Genomic DNA, 26,804 nt, shown 5'->3' with positions numbered 1-26,804 from the left:
TGGTGTTGACTGACTGCAGTGTGATGAACCTCAGTCAGCATCTTGGTTAGAACAGCAAAGTTTGAGCTGCTGAGGTGCTACTTCATATGTAACTAATTATGTTTTCCCATTCAGAGGAATAATTAATTCATAATCTCTATGGAATAGTGACATAGGGTGCTATGGGACATAGTTACTGCAGGGCTGTCAAAGTCCATCTCTAGAGATTAAACTGCCCTTTATGCCAAGGATTAGCACAGGTCAATGAAGAAGTCAAGATCTAGAGGTGAGTGAGAAAAAAACAGTTGGTCCAAAACAATTCAGAAAATGTCGAGTTGATGTTCTTTGGCAGGTGCTGAAGGTTGCAGAGCTTTATTTTCATGTTGCTTTCAGTAGAGAGAACTGCGTGTTCAGGCACAAATTTTCAGAGGAATTAGGTTTGCTGCTTTTGACTGGCATGTGTTCTGGGAAGAAAAAGAGGAATAATTTGCAGGTGTCAAGGTAGTTAGGGCAGCCAGGTAGCCGAGAGAAAGAAGTACCCCATTCAAGCCAACTTCTAACAAACCCAACCGCTTGGTCTATAAAGCAACCCACAATTCCTAGTATGCTAAATTTTATAGCCCTTAGGAAAAAGAGAAACACAAACACAGGAAGGGAGGAATGCCACAGAAACTGTTTTGTTAGAAGGAGGTTGGGTTTCTCTTCCATTGCAATGTTCTGTATATTTTTGGTTAGTTTTGACTCTTTTTCTTTTTTCTTCTCCTTGGGGTAAATGGCACATGTAGCTGGTTTTGTTTTCTACATGCCAGGTAGTAATTAAAATTAGCAATCTGGTAATCAGTATCTTGGCCTTGGGCACTAGAAACAGATGTAGTAAATAATGCCAAAAGTTGTTTGAAACCAAAGGAGGCTAATGTGAGGAGCTGTGTTGAGGCAACTCTGCTGAATTCAGTGCATCCAGTTGACTCATGTGGGAGGGGATGAAACCAAACATTTCAGTCAGTTCTTGCCACCCGTTGTCCCTGGCAGAAGGTAACAGGTTGTGTGAACTTTGTCATGACTTGGCCAGAAATCGTATGGGTAACATCTTGTGATCAAGGTCCCATCCCTGCAATCTGTCTGTGGAGATGAACCAAGCCACCAAGCCACACACAGTGCAAGCCACCTTCTGCTGGTCAAGTCACCCTTCATTTAACTCTTCTGCAGTTCAGCAGTGGGTGAGGAAGCACTAAGGAGATTTTCTTTCCTTGGGAGAAAGTCTGATTGTCATTAGCTTCACCTCACTTAGGAGAGTGGAGGAAGAAGTACAAGCCCCCCCTTCCCATTCTGTTCAACATCTTCTCCTTTCTTGAAGAGGAAACGGGGCAGGGAATCAGCTCCAAAACATCTTCAGCAACAGGAATTCACCCTAGCCGGTTTCATACATACATCACCCCTGGAGGAAAGCCTGCAAAGGGACCCAAATTTGATGGTCTCCCTGTATTTCTACTGCTGCTGGATTCATGCAGAGGCTCATGGCGTGGGCTCAATCTGCACAGGCAGTGATTGCTGTGGGGAAAACTGCTGTCACCCAGGGATGGCACTGTCCCTCCACCCCCTGTAGCACTGATGTCTTCCCCACTCCCTCCCCAGAAGCTGAGAGCTGCTCCAGTGAGGCTAGCCAGCACTAAAACCAAACTCTGCTTTTTCACTTCCTGTGTTCCAGTACATGAGACTGGGCATTGGCTGTCAGGCAACTGTGGTCTCAGTGGATTGTGTTTGTGGTGAGGCACTTTGAATTCCTGTTTTCTAGTCCTGGAGCTGCTCTTTGCTCAATGTGTGGCCTTGGAAGACTCACTTAGCTCTGCAGCACAGCAGTATTTCCTTCTGTTGGACGGGGAAATAACACCTGCCAAGCTGCAGCTGGGATAAACAATAGCATCCTGCTAAGGAGTAGAACCTCTTACACTAGCAGCTAAGAGGGAAGACACTAAAATAAAGTGAATAATCATGTGAATCCAGCAGCAGTTACTTTCTATCCCAGACACAAAGATGGAGTTGTTCTTTGCCAGTTCTTTGAAAACAAGGTGTACCATCAAATGGCACCAGCCACTGAAAGTTCATATATTGGCATATTTCTTTCAGGGCAGGCATAGGGCTGATCCAACTCATAGAAAAGAGTTACATTAATACAGTGTGAGAATAAAGGGGATGAAGCTCCTTGGCTTCCCCTTCCTATCTCTGCTGTGCTCAGAGCTCTGCTCAGAGGTTAACCTGCTTGAGGGGCTCCTAACTCTGCCCAGAGCTGGTTTTGGTACTGGGGGTTTGCATCATGATGGTGAAGGACCCTTGCATGTTGGAGCTGCACATTGTAGTGTGAGGGAAGCTGTTACTGGAATCTGTCTGCTCCCTCACTCAGAAAATTCAGGAAAACTAAACTTTGTTGAGACAGCCTCTGAACATCCTGCTCAATCAGAGACATCATGATTTCCTTGAGATGATGAGAAGGGCTGCATATATACTGAGTTTTGTGCCTCATTTTCCCCAGCTGCAAAAGTGAAGGTATTTTTTTTCATTGCTCTAATGAGAAGGGATGAATTACTGCAGCTTAGATATTGCCTAAGCTACATCCCTAGAGGGAAGCCTCTTTCCCTCTGCATCACCACTACAAACCTATGTGTCCTATTGTTTCGGCAGTCAAGGGCACCAGAAGTCCTGAATTCCTGCTGTGAGTAGCAGCTGGTGCTGCTGTTCCCTGAAGAAGTGGACCAAGGGCTGAAGGATCCAGGTTCCTGTTGTGTTTGGCTCTCTCCATGCTGTGGCAGTGAGCTCAGCAGAATGCACCATCAGCTGTTGCAACAGGGGATCTTTGTAAGGTGTGAAGGTATCAAGCTTAAAAAGTATATGGTAAAACAATACCACATGTTGAAATCACAATAGGAGTAAGTCCGTTTTGGCACAGTCTTCCACATGAAATCCCCTTTAATTTCAGTAACGTCACAGTCTCGGTCTCAGGGAACCTACAGCAATATATTCTGTGCCATAAATAAATCCACTTGGGGACTAATAAACTAAACTGTTGCTAATTTGTAATGTGCCACTTTTGCAGCAGTATCCAAAATTCATATGCACTAAGATTCCAGGGCTGGAAAGAATGAGGTGGCTTGTCCCTAACCACTGCTTAGCTTTTTAAGTTACACTGGTGAGTCGGGTGCAGTTTGGCTTTTAGTGAGAGCCCTGGGGAAGCAAGGCCATTTTAGCCTACAGTCTTTAAAAAAGGGCTGTTTAAATAAAAGCATACCTATTAAAAAAAATACAGGGAAATGATGTCTTTGTGACTGAAGCAGGAACACTTGTGCCATTCAGGGATGACTCTCACACTTCTGACTATCACCACTGATAAGCACGAGTGACTTTGCCTCAATGTACTTTACAGGCACAGGTTGACCCTTTCATTTCATGTCTCTCTGCTGGGGATTATTGCTCAGGCCATGGAGTCCTTTCTGTCTGGCTGTGAGCAAAGGGGGAGGATGGCAGCTCAGCAGGGCAGGGTGGTGCTCTCTGGGGTAGTGGATCACAGCTGGTTATTGTTCAGATAGAGGGAGTTCCATGAGTGCCTCCATCTCACTCTTTCAGTCTGCTGTGTCTTCTTGTTGAGGCTGGGTTTAGATTAGGCTCAACTTTTTCCAGACTAAAAGTAATAATCCAGGAAACCTAGTGATGCTGCTTGTCCAGGGAAAATCTGTGAGAGCCGTCAGGAGACTGTTTTGATTTTTTTCCCTTTTGTTGACACCAAAGAAAGTGATGTTCTCTGTTTTGTCACACTTGAGAGTTGAAAAATCTGCTCTTTCAACTTTTTGGGCTCATATCAACATGAAAGCAAGTGTCAGAGGACTGGGATTTCTCTCAGGACACAACACCTTTTTCTGACAGCTCCTTGGGTGGTTCATGACTAGGAAGGCATTCAAAGCAAGCTCAGCTGACGATCCTGCTGTTATCACAGAAGCATCAAGCTCCTGCATAGCTTTGCTTCCTCCTTGGAAACCCTTTCTGCCCAGAACTGGCCCCATTCTCCCATTCTGTAGATAAAATGTAGCATCTCTCCCATTGAAGTGTCAGCATCTCCAAGGATGAAGTTGATAGATCCTGCTGCACAAGGAAAACCAAGAGTAAATGAATAATCAGATCATTGAGACTCTAATCTGAATGCTGTGAAAATAAAGATTTTTCCAGTTCTGTCCTGAAGGATTTATGGCTTGTCATGGACTTCTGTACGCTTCTGGGTAAATGGGTCACAGTAAGTCTCTCTTCTGTGAGAAGGGACCCCAAGATCATGTTTTCAGCCTCGTGTTGTTACCAGAAAGGTGTATGGGACAGCTGTAGTGGCAATGGGCTGGTTCCTGCAGATCATAACGAGTGCACTGGGCAGAGCTAGTGAAGCCCCTCAGGGCAGTATCAGACAGGCACTGAGAGAAACTCTGATAGTGAAGGTCATGTAAGCACTGTAGACAAACAAAGCTGACAGCCTGAGCTTCTGCAGTGTTGGTTTTATTCTGTATCTTCACTAGATAAGAGCTTGTGCCCTGTTGCTGTGTCCTTGGTGCTGTGTGTCAGCCCTGAGATTCCGCATCCTTTGTACAGGGAGGGCTTTGCAGCCTCCCCAAAGGCTAAAGGAGATCTCCAGGTGGGACAGTTCTCCAGTGTTAGCAGTTTCTCCAATTCACTGTAAGTGAATAACTTTCATCTATTTGGAAAACCTTCTTGTGTCTTCTATCATGATCAGACTTGATTTTCTCAGAGATGACACACCAAATGAGGTGGTTCAGCAGATAAGCCAGCAGAAGTTTAAGTCCTAATAGGAAGAAGTATTGTTGAGTGTTTATTGCAGGGTCAGGATCTCTCGTATTAATCTTTACTTCAGCATTGGCAACCCACCCAAAAGTAACATTTAGGAGTTCAGGTATATGGGACCTTTGGGAGCTCATGGAATTCCTGCCTGCCTGCAGAGCTCCCAAACAGGCTGCATGAATGTTCTTAAATGAAGATTAAGTCAAGTTACCTCCCTGTGTGCCATTGTGGCAGGCCAAGGGTTGGCATGTGGACAGCTATTTACACTTTATCTGACATCGAACTTACTGCATCACAGTAATTTCAACTGTGGTTTGCATGCTTAGCACATGACTTTTACCCCATTCCTTCCCAAAATGCCTATAAATGATAGCAGGATTTAATGTAGTCCCTACCTGAAAATAAATTTGGACTTGTCCACATCAGCATTTAGTCTGGATTAGGAACTTGCTTTTGAAATATATCCCTCAGTGTTACCCCTATTGCACCTTGGTGCTTATTGTGGATTCAACAGACGTTCAGTCCATGAGACCAGCATAGTACTAAGCCAAAATAAACCTCCTGAAATGTATGTAATGTTTATGTCAGGCCCTACCTCTCCCCTGATCCATTCCTGTCAGGCCATACTACTTGCCAGTTTAGCCAATTCAGACTTTGATGTTTTTAGCATTTCCCCCCAACCCTTCCTCCATCTCACTCCTTACAAGAAGCCCTTTTCGCTCAGTTTCACTGTAGTCCATGTGAATTGGTGCAACTCACAAGGATGGGATTTACTCCCTTGATTAGAAGCTGGGAAGTTGGACCGTGAGCTATGGAAAATTGTCATTGTTGATTCTTTTGACTGTTTTTAGATGACCTAGGCTGACTTGTACCAGCTAAGTCTATTGTAATTTCATTAGCTGTATTTTTGTGTTCACTCCTGTTTGTCTATCAGTATGTTTTGTCCTAACAGCATTATTGTAAGGCCAAGGGATTATATTATCCAGGCTGTCTGAATTCATCACATCTTGCAATGCTTTTAATTCCTTCCTCATTAGTAAAGGATCGTGAGTGATTAGCTAGAATGTGGTTGCCACAGCCAAAGAAAGAGTTCTTTCTCTGACATTATTTGGTACACTGAGTGGTGGTAGAGCTTTCTCCTTTCCCTTTCCCTTTCCCTTTCCCTTTCCCTTTCCCCGCCCCTTCCCCATCCCCTTCTCCTTCCCCTTCATTTTCCCTTTCCTCCCTTTCCTTTTTTTTATTTTCCCCTTCCTTACTTGTCCTTTCTTCCTTTTTCTTTCCTTTTGTTTCTTTTCCCCCCAGCCCTGCTGCCTGGTTCTTGCTGGGCTGAAAAGTCACAGAAGCTGTTTTCTGTCAATTTGTTGATATCTTCTTTCCATCCTAGCCTGGCACAGAACCTGCTTGTGTTAGTTTTCCTTTGAGGAATACATGTACACTTCAGCATGAGGTCTGACAACCTTGACCCTCCAGGCATGACTAATTCCCATTTACAAGACCACTACAAAATCCATCAGATCAGAAGTGTCAGGGAAGTCAGGAAAAGCCCGGTGTGTAGGGCTGGCTGGAGCTGCTCTCCCTGTGCTGCATGACAAGCCTCAGTCAGCCGGGCTTGGCTGGGATGAGGTCAAGGCAAAGTGGTGCTTGGAAAGAGCAGGAGATGAAGGGAGCAAAGGAGGGTTTTGTAAGCAGCCAGGGATGGATTAATTTTGCCCTGCTCATGGCCGGACACCGTGGCTCTGGAGACAGCCAGAGTTAACCAGATTGAAACTCGAGGACTTTGAGATGTCTCCTCATGTTTGAAAGCCTGGGGTGGAGACTTCTCTGGGGTTGAGTTTGAAAGTAGGAAAAGAGCAGCACAAAGCTGACAACAAGTTTTTTTGGAAGTTGCCTTCAAAGTTTTGTCTTTATACTGTTTGGGACTAGTGGTAGTGGTAATCCCAGCTGGCTGTGGGGTTTTTGTGGGTCAGGGGTTTTGTAGTGCCTTTTATATGAGCATGTCATGATTGAGAAACAAGGTGAGTAGAGTGTCCCAAAGATGTCTCTGGGGTTTTATCCAAACAGCTTCTTCTCAACCAACTCAGGATGATTTCAGCTCTCTCTGCGGCCAGCTCTGAGTGCTCCTCAAAAATCCCACGCAAAGAGACAGAAATGTCTGACAGCCTGTGGGTCACTCTCTTGACCCCCTCAGTCATAGCCCCAAAACCAGCACAGAAGAGGAATAAAAACTTGAATGGAAGTGAGCTCAGAAAGAATGGGAGCTCTCCAAGAACAAAACCTCAGGAGCCAGGAGGCATCCTTGCATCACTAAAATGAGGTTTTTATTTAGTTGCTCAAAGGGAGAGGAGAAAAAGAATCAGAGAGAAAAAGAGTGTCTAAGGGAAATAAACCCAGGAGAGAAGCCCACACCAAAAAAAAAAAAAAAAGTATCTCAATTTTTGTTGTGAGCTCCAGAGCTTCCAGCTCAGCCTTTTACTGAGATTCCAGTGTTGTTTCTTGGTTTGGGTTTAGGATTTGGATTTTAATTTTCCATCTCAATGTACTTACTCAGAAGTAATAACTAATTTAGATCATAGTCACGGAATGGCTCATTTACAGTTAGATCTGACAGTAAGCCTGTGATAAATGGACTTCAATTGAAATGCCAGTGGTTGGGAGAGCAGCAGGCAGTGGCTGCCACTTGAATCCTACACCATCCACATGTTCCAGCTGCAGGGAACCTCATTTTATGGAGAAGATTTAGTGGGGGTTTAGCCTGGCCTCAGAAGCTACATTTAAGAACCCGCACTAAGGAGAAAGGAAAGCTGTCTAGATAAACATGATTGAAGGAAATGCTTCCAACACCCATTAAGAAACTGTTAAAATTTGTTCCTATTTTGTCCCTTCAGTTGATCTTTGTAGTATATAGCAAAGAAGGTAAGAGCCCCTTATTTCGTGGTGTAATCAATTGAGTGGTGGAGCTTGGTACAAATGCATCAGCTTGAAGGAGTTACTACTGGATTATACCAGTGAAAACCCAAAAAAATATCACCTGTAAATGACTGCTGGAAAGGCAAATGTTTGAAAACCTCAAGGATACCAAGCTCTTATTTGCACATGGTCTGAGGTGAGTTTTATTGACAGGAAGCTGCTCCAGTGAAGCAGGTTTCAATTGTCCTTGCTGACAGCAAAGTGAAGATGTGTCTCTGAGCAGTGAGCTCTGCTGAAATGTGGGTGGTGGCATTTCTTGAGCCTCTTCAAGGAAATGCTGCTCAGTTTTATATGCCGAGTCCTTACAATGCTCATCTGAGCTTGTCATAATCTTGTTGTAAAAGAGTTGGGTTGTGCTGCACCACTGACCTGGAGGGGCATAGCACTGTTCCCTGGCTGAGTGTCTAGCTCAAAATAGGAATTGCCAAGTGTACCATTATGAATCTGTCATTGTTATGAGTTAGCATATTAATCAACACAGTGATGATACTGGGCAGCAAATTATCTAGAATGTAAGACTCAGTGATTTAGTGCTTGTTAAACCAGCTGCTGGAGGAAGATGAGCCTGAGCATGGCCTGCTGGAGGACTTCCTGAGCCTGGCATGGCCATTTCCTATTGAGTAAACCTATTTTCTACTGTTAGCCTTTTTTAATTCAAGCCATGTAAGTCTTTTGGGAAGTAGAGGGGAATCCACCAACTGTAGATCTGTTAGAGAAAATAAATAGACTGTCATTTGTTGCAGCACTGTCACATTGCTTTCCATTTAAAATTGGAAAAGGAAAGAGGCTAAAGACAGTTATTCCTGTTATTTTCCCTTGTTTTGTTTCTTTCTTGCCTTGCATGTGTGGGTGAGTTAAGGTTTTTGTCTTGCTTTGTTTTGCAGTTTTTTATGACCCACATTCTGATGTGCTGCAGCTCACAGGCTGTGAGGCTGGAGCAATGTTTTAATTTCTGCTTGTAACTCAAACAGGTAGTAAGTGGGTAGGTTATAATTTAGGGAGTAGGTGGAAAATAGTGAAACTGTATGTTTGAGAAATTTAAAAAATGTCCACTGACCACAGTTCCTGTGTAGGAGGAGATGTACTTCCCATCCCTCTCCTCTCATTTCCAAATAGTTTTTCAGAGCAGCTTCGACTAAAGCTTTGCTGAACCGAAAGTGCCACAGCCTGGGATGATAATAAAAAAGGATGCGTGCTGTTATAAACACTCAATTATTCTCCTTCTTTCTTGTGGAGTTGTTATTAAGCCAGGAGGTTCAGAAGTTCAAAAATATAAAGGAATAATTTGTACAAGAAAAGAAAGGGGTCTATTTCACAAGCTATTGATGCTTCCACTGGGAATTAGCAGTAGCTGTTAGAGTAGCTGGGGTCATACAGAGCGACCATGCATTCTGCTCCCACTTAGGAAACCCCTAATTTTTAACTTTTTCACAGCCACAAGCTTACGTTTCTGGCAATGAAAAGTGGGGGGAATATTTGAGGAGCTCTTATTAAAAAAATAAACTTCAAATGATGATTGACTCCCCTTTTATGTCTCTAGAATGGGGCCCATAAATCTCAACAGTTTTCTCTTCAATGGCTACTTGTTCTTTTTGGTTGGTGACAACTTTTATTTTAAGCAAGCTCAGTGCTTAAATTAACCCTTGTGTTGACTCAAGCCTCCCTGTTTGTCTTTGTTTTGCCTCCCATGGATGGAGAAAAGCTTAGCATATGGTAACAGATCCATTCCCATGTCATGCTTGACATGAAATGTGCTCTTCAGTGAGTCTCTGGGAAAGGGAGCATCCAGACTTCAGGAGATTTGCTTCCAAAGAAAGCACTGAGCTCACAGTTACTGAGAGTCCCCTCTCAGTCTTGACACTGGACTTCTGACCGCAGATGAGCACTGAGGGTTTCATTTATTTAAGCACAAATATTCAGATTCACATGGAGGCACTCAAGCTTCCAGTCCCACCCAGTATGGATGGGCTCTGGCACTCCTCCTTTGTCATTCTTTTAATAGCAACTATAGGGGCTCGGCTGTCCAGTGCTCCCTGGATCTTCCCTGTGTTTAGAATGAAATCCAACCTTTGCTACCTAGGAAGGAAACAGGATTCTTAGGAGTCTCAGGCAGCATCAGCCACTGGACTTGACAGAAGACACAACTGAAGAATGTTTTGCTGAGGGCTCCACGATGTCCATCAGCCTCCAAGTTTCCCTTACAGGTATGCAGGCCCTGGCAGCCAGGAACATGCGTATCCCAGTGCCTGCCTGTGTGTGGCCAGCCAAATTTGGAAGCTCTATCTTATATCTTTCTGTCAGTGACCTGTTATACAGTCCTGGGGCCTAATGCTTGTGTCAACAGGAGGTTAGGTTTCATGGCATCCTGAGCAAAGCAGGAATGTCCTGGCTTATATTTGTCTCCCTGGGAGAGGAAGAGGGTGGGAGAAAAGCATTCAGCAGCTACTGGGCAATCTTCTGCCATCTCTTGACAGGTAGTGATATAAATCAGAGCCTTGAGTGGGCTCTGCTTAGATCCCTATCAGCCGTGATTAATTCAGTGCTATAGGTGGAAGGATAAATGTGGCTTCCTGTAATCTTAATTGTTTCCACCAGCCTTTGAACTGATGCATCCATCTGGTAGCATTTAGTTGTGAATACAAAGGGTCAAACTCTGCCCAAGACTGCAGAGTAGGCAGCAGGCCCAGTTCTGAAGAATGCCAGTGCCAGCTAGCAGTTGGTCTCTTGGTCAGGCAGTGTAACAAAGGCAAGGGCACTTAAGTCAGTCCTCTGTAGTTGGCTTGCAGTATCATCTGGAAACTTTCAGGTGCCAGAGCATATAAATTTATTAGAGAAGAGGCTGGCAAAAGGGCCTTAAGATGTCTAGGGCTGGGCTGGAGCCTTCATTCCGTGCTACAGCACATCTGCTCTGCCATTCCCAATGCTCTTATGAAAAGTCCAAAGAGAAGACAATGGGATTGCTTTTCTTGAGCAACTTCCACTGTAATTGAAAGGGATTTTGTGGATCTTTTCAGATCCTACTATCTTCTTGCCTCAGGAATCCTTCCCCTCCTCTCAAGACTTTAATGGCTCTGGTCTGTAATCTTTGCAAGTCGCTGGCTCGTACACTCGTGTGCTTGCTACGTCCATCTACCTTCAGAGCTCTGCACGAAGCTTGGCTTCACTCTGACATTCTTGTGTACAAAGCATTCCCATGATAATAGCTTGAAAAATGCCATGCTGGTTTTGTTCCCTCTTTAACGTCGCGGTGTACCTGTGGGAAATTCTGAAAAGGGCAACAGTCTGGCTGTGTTTGGTGGAGGGGGTGTGTTTTGAAAGCAGAAGGATTGTTGGCAAATGCAGTCTGCAAGGAACAAAACCAGCTTATTTCAGCTGACAGCTCTGGAGAAAACCAGCATTGCTAAGTTTCAAGTTAGTGTGGATAAGACACTAATAAGAAAATGTAGGGTTAACAATTTGGAGGGAATAGTTTATTGCTTTTTGGTTAATCCCTTTTCAGTTTCTATCAGCATAGAAAGAGCAGAGCTCGCAGTCATTTGTGCCCAAAGCAAAATGTGATGAAAACAGGCAAACTAAAGTGTAATTTAGCTTCCTAAAAGCAAAGAGGAAAGGTCACCCCATTAGAAAAAAAAAGAGTCAGAATTTGCAATTTAAACAAGACTCCACAAAGTCTTTGTCGTAGGAGTTCTTGTATCCTAATGCTTTGAATCCAGTAAGTTCTACTTACCAGAGCTCAGTAAAGCCATGTTTCCTGAGCAACTTCTTTTGCAATCTATTCAATTTTTGCCTCTCTATATAAACTCTCTGACATTTTTCTCAGATGTATTCATTGTTTGTGCCTTCACTGAGTAATTCCAGAGCTTCACCTCATCTCTAAGTGGTCCAGAACATTTGCTACTCAAAATCCAAGCTAAGTTTCTTAGAATTTTATAGTTATATTTTAAATTTGAGGAACAATTAAATGGAAAGCATAGCTGCCTGTGCACAAAATGTAAACACAGCACAAAATTCCCTGCCAAGTGTATTAGTTGGGGCAAGTGTATGGTTGGGGCAAGTTAATCTGATCAACTCCCATCTGCAAGGAAATTGGCCTATAAAGCCACCTGAACCTACTCCCCATCCTGCCTGGTTTATGGAAGGTAAAAAGACCCAGAGCAGGGAAGAAATGCAGATCAGATATTATCTTCAAAATGAGCTGATCCCCCACAGGTTTTGGAGGATGTCATTTCCTACCCCCTGCACCATCCCCATCTCCTTTGGGACTTGTGGGCAGGATTTCAATGGGTGTCAATCATCAGGACAATGCTAAATTACACCATATGAGTCTCCTTGTACTGGTTGGAGTCAGCCTTAGGAAATGAAGTCAGACCTGGAAGCAATCCTCTGTGCTCTGCTCAGTACCCACACCACTGCTTTGGGATTTCTCCTTGGACATCTTCCCTTCTGTCCTGAGGTAGAGTAGTGGAATGAAGCCTCTGAGCTCCAGCCCCACTGTCATGATTGTGCAAAAGGCTGTTATCCATCCATATTATTCCAGGGAAAGAGCAAAGACATTTGCTTTTGGGAATTGCTTTTTCTCCCTCTGGGGTCTTTAGGACTTGTCTGAGCTGTGTCCTCATGTTCAATGCCTTCAGTGGCAATAGGATTTCTGGGAATCTTCCTGGTGAAGCGCAGCTGGAGAGGGAAAAACCTGCTGGACATTTATGGAGTGTTTCAGGGGTTGGCAGCATATAATTGCTTAGTCGTGGGTGTATTTACAGAGCATCAGCATTAAACAGGCAAGGAAAAAGAGGAGAGGGGGAAAGAAGGAGTTTATTTGGCTCAAATTCTGAGAGTGCATGTGAGGAGTGAGGAGATACAACTAAAGGGGCAGAAGGTGAATCTGAGGCAGATCTTTGTCAGGTATTCTCTCTGCTGCTTATGTGCATAAAACAGAATGGTGCCTAAAAACAGGATTAATTACTCTTTTTGCTATTTGTTTATTTGAGGAAATATCCCACCTTCAGTAATATATGAAGCTGTGCAAAGAATATTCTTCTACATCCTTTCTTAGTTGGAAGAAAAAAGAAAATGGAAGTGTTACTTGAATGAAGTGCTTTCTTCAGAATTTGCCAACTTAAAGAAATGTTTTGCAGTAGCATCGGGTTCCTGGCTCTAGCCAGGAGATGAAGAATCTGAGAACACTCTCCCTGGTTCTTTAGCAGCATATCCTCACTGGTAGCTGATTTCATAGGTGTTCTCTGACTGGAGTAGAGACTGTTTAGGCTAGGCTTAAAAAACCTTCAAGCAAAAAGATCTTTTAGTTCCAATGATAATAAAAATATAATTATAGTTATCTTTCAAGAGACAGCTATAACCTCCCATAATTCATAAACAGGAGCATTAGATTGAGGGAACCAATATATAGTAGAAATTAAAGTGTCTGAATTTATCATTCTGACTTTGAAAGTTAACAGAGAAGCTTGTTGCGAATAATTAATTTTATAATTTTCTTCTGGCTTGGCAACTTGACTGTGAATAGATTGCGGTTTCCTTGAAGCTATTTGTTAGCTGAATTTATTTGCTGAATAATTGATGTAAATATCTCAGTGAATAGTAAGAAGTAATTATTCTTGGCCTCTGCTTAATTTGAAGGCAAGTGCTTGGCTGCAAGTAGATGATATTAGAAATTTGAGCTGCTGTGATTTGATGGGTAGGTCACCTTCTTTCCGTGGCTAACTGAATTTGGAGTAATTTTTATGTAGACTGTACCAGGGCTGCAACACTCGGGAGGGGAGCACCAGTTTCAGCCATTTTCATGCTTTGATGCAGCAAAATGCATCTGGGGAGAGCTCTGGGAGAGAGAGGCAGCATGAGGGGTGAGCAGTGCACTGCCCATCACCTGTGCTTTACAAGGTCTGCACTGGAACCCTGACCCTGAGGATATAACTGGATTCCCAGGAGGAAAGAGAGGCTCTCCTGGTAAGGCCACCCAGGGACCTCTGTGCCCTGTAACAGCTGGCACAGATCGGGTCCCATCATCTGTCCTGGTTAAGGGCATAGGTTTGCTCCAGGTGGGGAAGACCCAAAAAGAGCAGCTGCCAGATCAAGCTCTGTGTTTCTTAAGAGACACAGGGTACTCCATGCCTGGTCACTATGTACCCCAATGGCAGAAAAATCTTGCATAATAAAATTATTTCATATCGAGATAATGCTAAGCTAAAGGAAAAAACAATGTTCAAAACAAGTGCTTCTCCCTGATGAGTTCAGCTCCCTGCTTCCTCTTAAGTTTTCCTTATACTGTTTTAAATTGTAATTTCTAATTTTTTTCCCCTTTCCCTGCTGGACCTCATGAAGATTCAGCCTCCTTCAGGCTTAGGAAACATTCCCTTTTCTACAGCTGTTAACTCAGTGGTGCTCAGGTGGAAACTAGAAAGCTGAGACAGTTGTTGCCCCAAAGTGTTTGTCTTTGGCCAGAAGTTGCAGCTCCATCTGGTTCCCTGGAAAGTGCTCCCCTTCCTGATGGACTGTGATTTATTCTCCAGGATAGACACATATTGAAATTGGCACCTGCTTGTGCTGATACCCCGGGCTGGGAGTTGGAAATTCAGGACAGAAAGATCTGTGTCCCCTCCAGCCATTCCTGCTGCAGGAGCAGTTTGGAAAGGGGACGTGCTGGCATCGGGAGGTGTTAAGCTGGGATGGCTGAAGGAGTTAATCTGCTGCCTCACTGTAATATAATAGAAAGAAAAACATGCCTGTGGGGCTAGTCCATTTTACTATGTAGCTTCAGCTGGTAATTAAAAAGCAACAGTTCAAAATTAAGCAGTAATATGAATAAACCCCAAATTAAATATACCCAGGACAGGTTGCATTTTTCAGTGGGTGGATGCTTAGCATATCATGAAAGTAGACTTTTTTAAAAAAATGTCTCAGGCTGGGTGTCTAAAGCTGGGAGTTCCCCAAACCACCCAAAATCTTTGCTTTTCTCCATGAGGGTGCCCCTTTCATTGCAGCTCACTCGTCACTGGGGCCAACTGGTCCGCTCCACTCAGGGCATGTTCCCACATTCCTTCTGTTACAGTGGAGACAAAAAAAGAAAAATCGAAACCCCAGAAGGGCCCAGTTACAATTTTACTTGTGAGCCGAGTGCAAACATGGTTTCAGGTTCTTGGGAAGGATTTCATGTGCCCCCTCTGAAGGTGAAGGGACAATGTGCCCATTTAAGGTGGAGAAAAGTGATCGTGGGCGCTGCCCTCTGGGCATCCTGCCAGGCGTCCATTTGGGAGTGAAATTGCTGGGCAAAGCAGCAGGCTGAGAGCTCCTCTCTGCATAGAGCAGGCAGATGGCTGCTCTTCAGAAAAGTGGTGCAACCAAGCACAGGGATAATTTTGAGGTGAAGGCATGGGGAGCAGGGAGGTGGGTGGGAAGGAGTGATAGGAGAAGAGGTATTTTCATCCACAAGGTCCCCAACTGGCAGATTTCCAGAAGATGGGAAGTGTTGTCTGAGAAAAGTTCACGCTCTGCTCACCTCATTTCTTACATGCTTTCCCAAAGTATCTGCTACCAGACACTTTTGGGGATGTTGGGCTTATCTGAGCTGACTGTACTTGTTTCAATGACACCTTTGAGCAACGTGCTGCAGACGCTGCGGCACCTCTGCTGGAACACCGCTCTTCTCCAGAAACCCTCCTCACAAACTTCCAGTGCTCACAGAGCTCTTGTGTTACGTGGGGGGTGTGTGGGGGTGAGTTTCCTGACACTGAGACAGCATTTGGGCTCTCTGAATACAGGGGGTTTGCTCTTGACTAGTAAGTGTGAGATACCCCAGAACAGGAATGACAAAGTGGAGCTGGAGTCCAAGCAAGGCTTGCTGGGGTGGTGGCACAGGGGAAATGGTGGGGCCCCAGAGGTGTGCAGGAGCCAGGCTGGCAGCCAGCCCAGGGCAGCACCAGATGGGCAGCACCAGATAGGCAGCAGGGCACTGTCCAGGTTGTCCCACTGGAACACTGCCTGCTTTGTCTGGGTGAGAAATGTCCCTGCCTTCTTCTGTGCCTGTGGGTTTCACATGATCCAGGGCTGCTGCTTTAGACATCCAGTCTCACAGAGTCACTCTCCTTTCTCTTTGTGGAGTGGGTCCATTCACACCAACTGAGCCCTCCAGCCTTTTGCCCTCACAATGATATTTCTGATACCTTTTATGGGTTGTTTAAAATCAAACCCAGTTGCCAGCTACTTGGTCCTGGAAGACCTGTTACTGCCTTGCCACAAATTAACATGAAGGGTGTAAGGAAAGAAGCTGGAGCAATTTACACCATCATGTCTGACTTGGTTAAAACTAATACAGGATTTTTAAGTTACTGGTCAGCATTTTGTTGTCTACTATGTCCTTTCTTTAAGTCACATAACTGACTGAATAGCTGAGGTGAGTTCTAGGAAGGAGAAATATGCTTTAGAACCACTCTGAGTTCAACCATCCTTCAAGAAGGAAGAGTGCTCTCTCATGCCAGAAGTATGAGCTGATCTTACTGAGTGTTTACTTTTTTGTTTACAAGACCTAAGACTCCAGTGCAGAAGTCTAAACAGTGACACTTGGACCTGCAAGCCATCACTGCTGGGCAGGGTGTTGGTTACTGGAACTGGTTGCATTTCATTGTAAAACCACTTGCAGAACTAGACTGCTCAGAGTGTAACTCATTTGGTGAAAATATTTAACCTTTTAGATAGGTTTACTCATCAAAGTTAATCTGCTGAGTTTAGCACAGCTGAGAAACAAGACTGATGCAGAAGTACTGGATGCAAGTAAATCCTGCATACAAAATCCACAAAAGTCCTTCATTTATATCGCAAATTTAACAGAAGTAATTCTGTCTCTTCCAGAGGTTCAGTTCTGATTAAAATGCAAATCTGTCTTCCCGTTGTTTCTTAATTTATTTCCTAAGCTTGAATGTGGGCATTGACCAAAGCAGAGTTACCCCACAGAGTTGCTGCTCACTCACACTGTGACTGGTTGGACATCAAGCTGAGTTACTGGCAAAAGAGACCCTGCTGATGATGTGGTTAGGGCATTGAAACATCCTTCCATCAGTGTAGTGGTTCACAAAAGGGAAAAGGATGGAAATTCCATATCAAAGCTTTTTCCCTCATCCCTTCTTCTATGTTAATCTGAACTCTAAGTACCTTTAGCAAGTAACTGAGGTCACTGCCACTAGAAGAAAAGTTTTCAGATCTTACCCTCATTCCAATACTGCCTTTGCTGCAGCTGCTGCTGACTTTAGGTTACATACTTAAGACCTTTATTTGAGTTTTATTGACCTATTTTGAGTGGGTGTGGTATTTATAGTGTATTATAGTATAAGTTTTAAAAGTGCTTTCAGGACAGAAATTAATTCCACATCTTTGTTCTCTTAATGACCTTGTGCAAGAGAAGACACGCATCTAAGAGCCCAAACTGTTGCTGTCTTGCCTGTTCTATCACATAACCCACCAAACCCCCAAAGTGCTGCTCTCCAGGGTCTCACTGAACCTGGTGCCTGCCCCAGCCCTACTGAAGCCAGGAACTTGGAGCAGAAGCAGTAGTGTAATAGGGTCAGCCCAAGGAATGTCATCAACCAGGAGACTCCTTTTCTGGCTTGGGGAACTTAAGGCTGAGAGAATGGGGTTCTCATGCACTCTGCGGTGTTTGATGTCTAGAAATTTTCTGTTGGTTTTTGATTCAATCAAAACACAGCAAAAATAAAATGCAAATTTTTTTCCTGGGCAAGTTTATTGTGGGATCTCTGCATAAGGAGAGAAAACAGGAGGCTAAAGTCAAGGTGTTGGAGTCAACTTCAGCTGGAGCTTTGGGCATATAGGGCTGAAATCTGGGGCCTGAACGTTCCTGCAGCTTTCTTAGCATCAAGAAAACCAACCTTAGTCCAGTGGCTGGACATCAGTAGCGTGACTGCTCTGCCCTGGGCCGTACCCCTGTGTCACTGTCATGGCTGAGCCCTAGGATGGGTGGTGGTTTGGGGTTTCTCCAGGCACCTCAGTCAGATTCAAACTGGTTTATTAAACTGGTTAATTGGCAGTTTGAAAGGGAGGGGGAAATCAAGGTCCCTAGGTCTCCCTGGTCAGTGCCAAGCCGCAGACTGTTAACTACTCCTGCCTTTCAGAAGCAATAACTGCGGATTTGGGGAACATATGGAACTAACTAGCCGAAAGGCTTTTATGAGCAGCTTTAACAGGGAGCACGGTTTGTGAGTAGAAATTCCAGTGGATGAGTTAATAGTTTCACTTTCCTTAGCTGTCCCTTTATAGGAAAAACAACAACAAAGCTGGGCACGTTCCTCCCACAGCCCCAGCTGTACAATGTGCCAATGCATCCAGGATTTCGTTTGGACACTGGGGGAGTCCTTTAGTAGGTCCCCCAGGGCCTGTTTTTCCAGAGCTATTTCCTGATGCTGACCTCATTAGGTGAGTTTCACAGCTCACTAATTCCTAGCAATAGCACAAGAGATTCAAGGAAAGGGGAAACCCGTCTTCTGGAAACCAATGGAACTGAACAGATTTGGGCAAGCACTTTTATTGCTTTTCATTAATCTGGAAAATCAGGGACTTGCATTTTTCTTTCTTATATTTTTTCTTTCCCCAAGTAACTATTTTGACCTGAAACTGTATATTTGATTTTCTGTTTGATCACAGATTAGGATAACTAAGAAAGGAGAACTCCTGCAGAACTGTATATCTCAATATTTATGTTGGAGTTTGTTTTGAACCAAGTAGGAGAGTGGGTATTTCTTTTCTGGAATTGTAGTTTTGGCACTGACAGGACATAGTCACTCAAACACTTCCAGTAATGCTTATTTAGTGTTTGCATTGTGGTGGCATGTGTCCAAAAGAGAGAGCAAAGGAAAACAATAAGTTGCCTGCTCAAAAGCTGACATAGTGTGAAATTTAAGTACTTGTTTTTGTGGTATTGTTATTAATCATGGGTCTGTGCAGGGGTCATCCTGTAATTCCAGCTACCGGAGTCCTGTGAATGCAGAGCTTGGCCTGAGAGTTTTCCTAGGGTTGCCTTTCATCTTCAAGTCTCCTGTATAGCAAACACACCAGAAGAACACAGCTCCAATTTGTCTTAAGCTTAACAAGAAATGTGTTTCTTGTGTTGTAATTCCTGAATTTGTTGTCTGTTTTATTAGCAATATATTTCATAGGAAGGTTTGGGACCACTCAAGCATTTTATCTGTGAATAAGGTTCCCTTGTCTTATTTTACAGCTGCTTATTAGATGTTCCCACAAAGCTGGTTTTTTTTTCTGGGTTTTTTTTTTTTTTCTTTTTTTGTTTTTTTTTGGTTTTTTTTGGGGTTTTTTTGTTTGTTTGTTTGTTTGTTTTGTTTTTGTTTTTTTTGTTTTTTTCCATTGTGGCATTATTTGGGGCTTTAGTTAGAAAAATTGAAGAGATGGATCTGGCAACCTTTCCACTTGATTCCACATGTGGGTAGGTCCACCTGTTCATGGCTGACGTAACCAGGAATGATGATGTATTTGATGAGGGTTGGCTTGGGTTTTGTTTTCTGGGCCTTCCTATGCTCTTCAGCTAGAGACAAATGTCCAGAACATGGATAAGGCGAAATCTCTCTGGCACAGAGGCTGTGATTTCTCCTTAGCTATCACATGCAGCACTAGCATGGTGCTGTGGAGCCTTCAAATGCCCAGTTTGAAGCTGCTGGCCCGGCACATTAAAACACAGTAGGTATGTGAGTGGCTGTGGGAGTACCTTGGAACAAATGGCATTTTCATCTAGCTTTTCTCCCAAGTTCAATGAAGAAAATTATTTCTTCTAGAAAGGCTGGAGTGTTCTAAGCCCAATCCAAATACACATTTATAATCACTTCTCCCTCTTTAAAAAGGTGGCAGTGGTTCTCGAGATCTGTTTCTGTAGATTAGATTTACTTCCCTAAAAACCAACTCTCATTAAATTATCACACAAAATCAAACCTCCAACCTCACCAGTGTGTTTGCAGAACAATATTCAAACTGTCCCAAGGACAACTGCTGATACCAACACTTCTGGGCAGTGCCAACCTCAAGACCTTAGGACCCACTGCAGTTGTGTCTGCTTGCTTTATGTGTGGTTTGGAGGTTTTATAATCCTTTATCTTTTTGAAGGTGAAAGTTAAGCACCATAAACATTCAAGTTGATTTATATGGGAGGTTTGCTTTTGTAACCCATTCCTTCTGTTCTTGTGTGACTCCTGGCTCTGCAATCCAGAAGCACAGAGAGGGGGAATACTGTGTGAGTGTCAAGGTGATCAGTAAAGCTGTTAGTGAAGGTCTTCACTGGTTCAGCCCCTTTTTCTTGAGAGGTCCAAAGGCTGTGCAAAACAATTCCAAAAATGTCTGGACCAGGGTCCCTGGGACTGCATAGGACTAGTGGGACCCACTCCCACTGACAGTAAAACAGGACTGCCCTGAGGGCTGAACTGGTGTCTCCAAATAAAATCTCTGTGCTAGGGGAATGACACCACCCAGATTAAAAGGTTGGTCAGTCACAAGCGATGCACAGACAGAGACAAATGTGCAAAAATGTCTTCAAAGCACACCAGAGTGAGGACCATAAATTGTGTGAATAAAAATGCACTTCCCGAGAGCCAAAGTCATAACTTCCCATTGCTTCCCAGAACAAATCCCGTCTGCTCTGTTTATTAGGTGGGACTGTGTATAGGCAGTCACTCTAAGTGTGTTTATTTTGAACTCATCAGTTGTTCAGTAATCTCAGGCAGCTCTGGGAGATTTAACTCAGATAGAGGATTAGGCTGGGGGTCGCGGGGTCAGTGATATTAAGATAGAGAGCAGGGAAGGAAACAGCATTTTTGTGGCATTATCAGAACAGTAAGGAAAAATAAATTCGGATTTTAAGCTGGCTTTAACCTGACTCTGAAGGAAATGGTCTACAAATCCAGCCAGGAAGCAGGCAACTATGATGAGACCCTGATTCTCTTTAAATTTGTTTTGAGCCACCCAACCAAAATGCATGGTAGTTATGGCTTGATTAAGCAAGACTTCTCTAGAAATCGGTTAGTTACATATCCAAGTGTTTCAGTTTCTGATTTTAACTTTCCTCCTAAAATAAAATCTCTGGATTAGCTTTTGGGGCAGAAGTTTGAACCCAGTGCTGAGCTCCCCACAGTGACAGCAGCATGCTGGATGGGTTCAGCTGATTGCCAGCATCACCTCTAGGTCCCAAAGCTGCTCTGAGACAGAAAGCAGGGAAATGAATGTCCTGGCACCAATGAAATCATGGGGGGCCATCTGCCAAAAACGGCAAAATAATTCATTCTCTCTCATTGGAATCTTTGGTGTCTTGTAAGATGTGAACTTGTATGGTGAACTTCTTTGCAGGCTGATTTTTAGGAACCCATAGACAATTTTCTTCAAGATCTCTAACCCACTGTAAATATGACTGAAATAATGTAATAGGCTCCAAACTTATTCAGAGGAGAAAGACACACAGCATTAATGCACAGGACTGGTTTCTTCAGAATAACAAAAAAAAAAAAAAAAAAAAAAAAGGAGGAAGGGGGGGGAAAGCATTGGGAGTAAAGTAAGTAAGGATTTGTTTATTGCCTTCTTAATATTTTATCATAAAACACAAGGGCTTGCCTCAGGGCTTGTTGGTGGTTTGTATATGTGTGTGTGCCTGTGTGTATACATATTTTTATATATAAAAATCCGGTAACATCCATTGTTTAAAAAATCAAAAATGAGAAGGATTTTGCTAAAAGCATTTTGGGAAAACCTCTGCTTTCATTTTTCCTGTCAATGTTTTTCTAAGCTTTTATTTTTATTAGTCAAAATGTTTAGAATCCCCAGGAAATCCTGGGATGAACCATTTCCTCTTTGAGCTGTAGCCCTTAGGGGAAAAAGAAAAAGCTCAGATCCTTTCAAACATTAGAAATTTTTCAAACTGTGTTTTTTGCATATTTTTTAAATTAGAGAAAAACTAAGTTAGGAAGATGCTTAACTTCAAGCTATGGTCCTGGGAAATCTTGATCTCTTTGTAGAAAAGCCTGAAGAGACCCTTAGATCTGGGCAAGGAAATCTTTTAGGCTTGGCTCCTAATGGGGAACCGATTGCCAAATTGAGGTATGACAGGTTCAGTTGAAAGACCATCTTTTTTTTTTTTTTAAAGTAAATTAAAAAGTAGGATTTGCTTTTTCTCAACCCAATTTGTGTATGTTAGATAGCATGTAACAGCTTTTTATTGAGGCTGTTAGTGCCCTGAAGATCCTTTGTTATTATTAATATTACTAACACTATCAATGTTATTATTAATAATTAAATATCCGATACTCATTTTTTATATACATGAGATTTTGCAACTTCCTCTCCTTCGCCTTCAGATAAACTTCAATGGGAATCATAATTTTAAACTAAAAACTTCCATCCTGCAAATACATATGTAAATTGCTGATTTTAAACTCCTCTCGGGTTCACTCCTTGAAGTGGGTTCAGTTGCAAAAATTTAAGAAGGTAAGAATTCAGGTCCCAGACTGGAGCTCAGCGGGGATTACCTTGCCCAAATTTTGAGATGATTGTTATTCTCTGGGAAGGATGGGGAACTGCTGTTATAAATGAGAAAAGCTTAAAAAGTGGTGAAATATGAGACTGAGGGGTGCAGGAGTCTTTTCATGAAAAATGTCACATCAATATAATTTTTCAGAAGTCTGAATTCACAGTCAACACATTCCACTTTATTTTAGGAAAAGTGTGTTTGTTTATTTATATAGTTCATGACAAAAGTATTCACTGCTGTTCTTCTGATTTATTCATCTACTTTTTATCAAGTTTCTTCAGAAGGTTCTTGGAAAGCAGAACATGTAAATGGTGGTTATTGAACCACCAAGTATGTATGACTCCCATAGTCTGCCACAAATCTAAAAAGAATTTTGGTAGTACATATGAAATTTAGTGATCCTTTTTTTATTTGATTTTATTTGTTCTTATGTTGGAGAGGCGTGGGGGTCTCTTTGTGGTGGGGGGCTTTTGATTTGTTTGCTTGGGTTTTTTTAGGCTTTGTTTGGTAATTCAAGGGAAATAAATCTAGTGTTTAAGGACTTTTTTTTTGGTTATTCAAAATTACACAGTCAATAGTGCTTCTGCTTTTTTGGTTTTTTTTCAGGTTTGGGATGAGGATACTGGACCAGTCTGTTGGGACAGTGTTACAAATCTGTATCTCTGTTCTCACTTTGCAAATGGGTGGGTGAAGGAGGAAAGACAAAAGGAGGGAGACTAATAATGAATTTCCCGAAGTATCTGTTATTACAAGCGTGTCCAAAGTTCCAACACAACACCTTTGACTTCAGAAGTTCAGATGATTTTGATTTTTTTTTCTCAAAAACCTGTCAACTGAGTTTGGGCTTTGGATTTAAACTAGGGTACAGGAAACAGTCAGAGGCACTAGAAGTTTCCTCATTTAGGGGAGTTTCCATTCCAGTGTCTGTCATGAAGCAAATTAACCAGCACAGAGAGCCCAAGAGTTCTGAGACTGTGACCTCTGAGCAATATGTATCTGTTGTGAAGTTGTATTCTGTGGAGAATATTATAGGGTCTTGCACCTGAATGCTTTTCCATTTGGGAATGCCTAAAGACCATCCCTTGTTACTGTGGGCTAGAATTGATAAAGGGAATAGACTTCAGCTGCAGGAAAGTCTTTCAAAGTTTTGTCCTTTAGTCCTTGTTGTTTTGATTCATACTATCTTTAACTTTTTCCCTCTTTTTCCTGCCTTTGTTTCTGCAGGTGCTGTTTGCTCTAAACCAAACTCTGCTCCAACACGAAAGCCTTCGAGCAGGGAGTTTGCAGGCCCCCTACACCACTGAGGATCTCATCAAGCACTACAACTGTGGAGACCTGAATGCTGTGATATTCAACCATGACACTTCTCAGGTGAGCAGAATTGTTCCAGATGGGCCAGAGAATTGAGGAAAAATCAGCTGCTTTAATAGCAATATCCCAGTCATCACTTCATATTCTGATCCCTCTTTCCCCTCTTCCTTTCAATGCCCTGTGTTTTCTTTCCACACGTGCCTCATTTGCCTGGTGAGAGAGTGGAATTTCCCTGGTTTTGCTCAGGCTCTGGGGAATCATAGAATGGTTTAGGTTCAAAAAGACCTCCAAGATCATTGATTTAACTGCTAAGCCAGCACTGCCAAGTCCACAGCTAAACCGTGTGTCCAAGCACCACATCCACACATCTTTTAAATACCTCCAGAGATGGTGACTCCAGCACTTCCCTGAGCAGCCTGTTCCAATGCTTGACAGCCCTTTTGATGAATAAATTTTTCCTAATGTCCAATCCAAACCTCCCCTAGTGCCACTTGAGGCTGTTTCCTCTTGTCCTATTGCTTGTTACTATGAACAAGGAATGGACTGCCTGGAAAACTTCCCTAGGGATATTCTTGAAAAAAGGTGAATTCTGGATGTTTGGGGCTGTAAAATGCAAATTCCTCATTAAGGGTGGAGGGAGAATCTTTGTAATGTTTGAGCATATATATGAAGAGGAAGTGGACCTTACGTAAATACTCTTTAAAGTAAATAACCTCTCAAACATCATAATTCAATAATTCTGTGTGTGTCTCAGACATCCCTTCAGTCTCTGTTTATCTTAGTTATCCAAAGCTATTAAAAATAAAAACTCTCAAGGGAGCAGAAATCTGCTTTCCAGACCAGTTTGATGCTTCATGGCAAACTGAGATTCCTCTTTCTCCTTTCCAGTTAATTCTGTGAAAACTTGATTTTTGGATGTCATCTCCAACACTTTTTTTGGGATCAATATTCCCAGATTCCAGTTTCAGGTGCAGTGACTCACTTGGCGTAAACCTGTGCAAATTTGACAGCCACACATTGTATGTGTCTTGCCAGTGAAAGGATTAAATCGTGATAGCAGTCCACCATGAGCAAGTGCAAATCAAGGAGAGCTATGTGGTTTCCAGAGAGAACTGAGATGGGGTAAGCCAAGTCTGTGGATTGGGGCAGAGGCTCTGTGGGTCACAGAACAGCTGGGCAAGCAAGTAGGGCCCCAACATGGGATAAAACCCCTTTGGTGTCCCAGTTAACTTGGTCCTAGAAGATGAAGCATTGTTTTAGAGTGGCTGAGCAGGACATACCAGGGTGGTTAACATGGCAAAACACTGAAACACAAGAGTGTGTCATACCAAAGCTGCCAGAGCTGTTCATTCTGGTCAGCTTTGCACTGAAAAGTAAGGGGAGAAAGCAACTTGGGTAGGAATATGTCTTTAAAGATGGGGAATAAGAGTTGGAAAAGGTAGAGAGCTCATGACTTTTGAGGATCCTGGAGAAGTCAGTGGTTGTAACTATTCCTGAAATGTTGAGGCACAGCACACGTGCTAAACAAGGAATTAACAAGCAAGATGTGGAATATTTGCCACAGATGCTATGAAAGGACTGCTAGTAGTCAAACCCATGAAGACAGTCCTGGTGTCTGAATGTCCTGTGTCACCTTTTAATCTCCACCAGTGTAATTTCTCCTAATAAGTAAAGCCTTTATCCCTAAGATGTTGTGGTCTTTCATAGCAATTGCATGGACTCACAGACACCTCTGATTTATTGATACATTGTCCTATAACAGACCTGTGGGTTAGACTTGAGAGGAACTGTTTGCTGTAAAACTTCTTTATTCCTGCAAATTATGGGATTAAGTGTGAGTTTCAAAACAGTGTTAAAGACAGAAGAAAAATCCAACAACCAGTCAGAGTTCAAGCCCTGGTGTTAGTCATGGTCCCAGAGTGCATGCAGTTGATGGAGATTATAACGCTTACAGGCCATGGAAAATTAAAATCCCTCTATGTATACTGGTCCCTGCAGAACTCTAAATATTGTGCAGAACTGTTGGGTAAAGAGTTTTTTGTTTGGTAGTGTTTTTATAAACCAGCTCTATACCATTTATTTTAGCAGCAAGCAGAACAAAATAGAAAATTAAAACATAAAATAAACTCCCTATTCAAGTCAGGCTTTGCAGTTGGGGTCATTCCAAAGTTTGTTCTCTGTGGTTTTTTGCAAGGATGAAAGACTCTGTCTGTCATGGAGAGTTTTGCCATTTGGTTACCAAATTAGATTAGCCTGACTCAGATATTACACATGAAAGATCCCCCGTGGGATCTCTCTCTGGAGACATTAAATGCAGGCACAGGAATTTATCATGTGCTGAGTCTGTTGCAGTTCAGGGTAGGTACCCATGCCAGTCTTGGGACAAGAGTGCCACAGTGATTTTAGAGGGTGTGTCCCTTCTTCCATGATATCCAGCTGCTGGCCCAGCTCTTTAGAGGTCTGATAAGAGTTGAAGCTGGTACTGTTACCACAACCTTGTAATACCCAATAGAATGGAACGAAAGATCAGGAATGGGGTTGTAAGAATCAACACCTATGTGAATGCTGGAGGCCAGGGAATTCAGCTCCATCTGGGGCAACTCAGGAGAACTGCAAAAGGATGTGACTCAGTCTTTGAGGACTAATTTGGGATGCTGTTTTAAGGTTATTCGTGCCTGCTTGTCCCTTGAAGGTTATCAGGAACTGCAGAATAAAGGTAAACTGTCCATCAGTTGGCTCAGTTCAGAGCTGATGGTTGAGGTGGCTGTAATGGACTGGGAAGGAGGGGACAAGGTCACTGTGGGGACAGTGGCAGGGAGAGGGAGAGTATTTATGTGGGTGCATAAATGCCTCCAGTGTGACTTTTCAGAGGTGAAGCAGCTTCAGTAGCTGTCTGCAAGATGCTGAGGTGCCTTTAGTGCAAAAAACATCTTGAAGCAGAAAGGACCAGAAGAGGAAATACCAACACTGTTGACCTGACATGTTACAGATAAGTTCCTTGAGCCTCCTCAGCCTCCCCAAGAGAGTTTGGGAAGTGTGAGGTTTTCTGCACATTCCTGAGTCCTGCAGCATTTGGGAGGAGAGGGCAGAGTCCTTCTGGGACCAAGACTGTGCTAAGGGGGTGCACAGACAGGATGGTGCTGGCAGGAAAGGTGCAGGGAAAGGTATTTCCTAGTCCAAACCA

At 43.1% G+C, this 26,804-nt stretch overlaps 1 protein-coding gene across 1 annotated transcript in view; it reads left to right on the top strand.

Annotated features, from left to right (window-relative positions):
- The window catches only part of TRABD2B (TraB domain containing 2B), a 261,787-nt gene that overhangs the window by 119,022 nt on the left and 115,961 nt on the right, over window positions 1-26,804 (top strand). Inside the window, exon 3 of the mRNA XM_053985205.1 lies at window positions 23,534-23,680. Coding sequence (XP_053841180.1) covers window positions 23,534-23,680 — 147 coding nt within the window. The remainder of the gene's footprint in view (window positions 1-23,533; window positions 23,681-26,804) is intronic.

Source organism: Vidua macroura, chromosome 9, assembly GCF_024509145.1.
Source record: "Vidua macroura isolate BioBank_ID:100142 chromosome 9, ASM2450914v1, whole genome shotgun sequence".
NCBI lineage: Eukaryota > Metazoa > Chordata > Aves > Passeriformes > Viduidae > Vidua > Vidua macroura.
The sequence above is the reverse complement of the archived record's forward strand: the minus strand, read 5'-3'. Positions and strand labels throughout refer to the sequence as shown.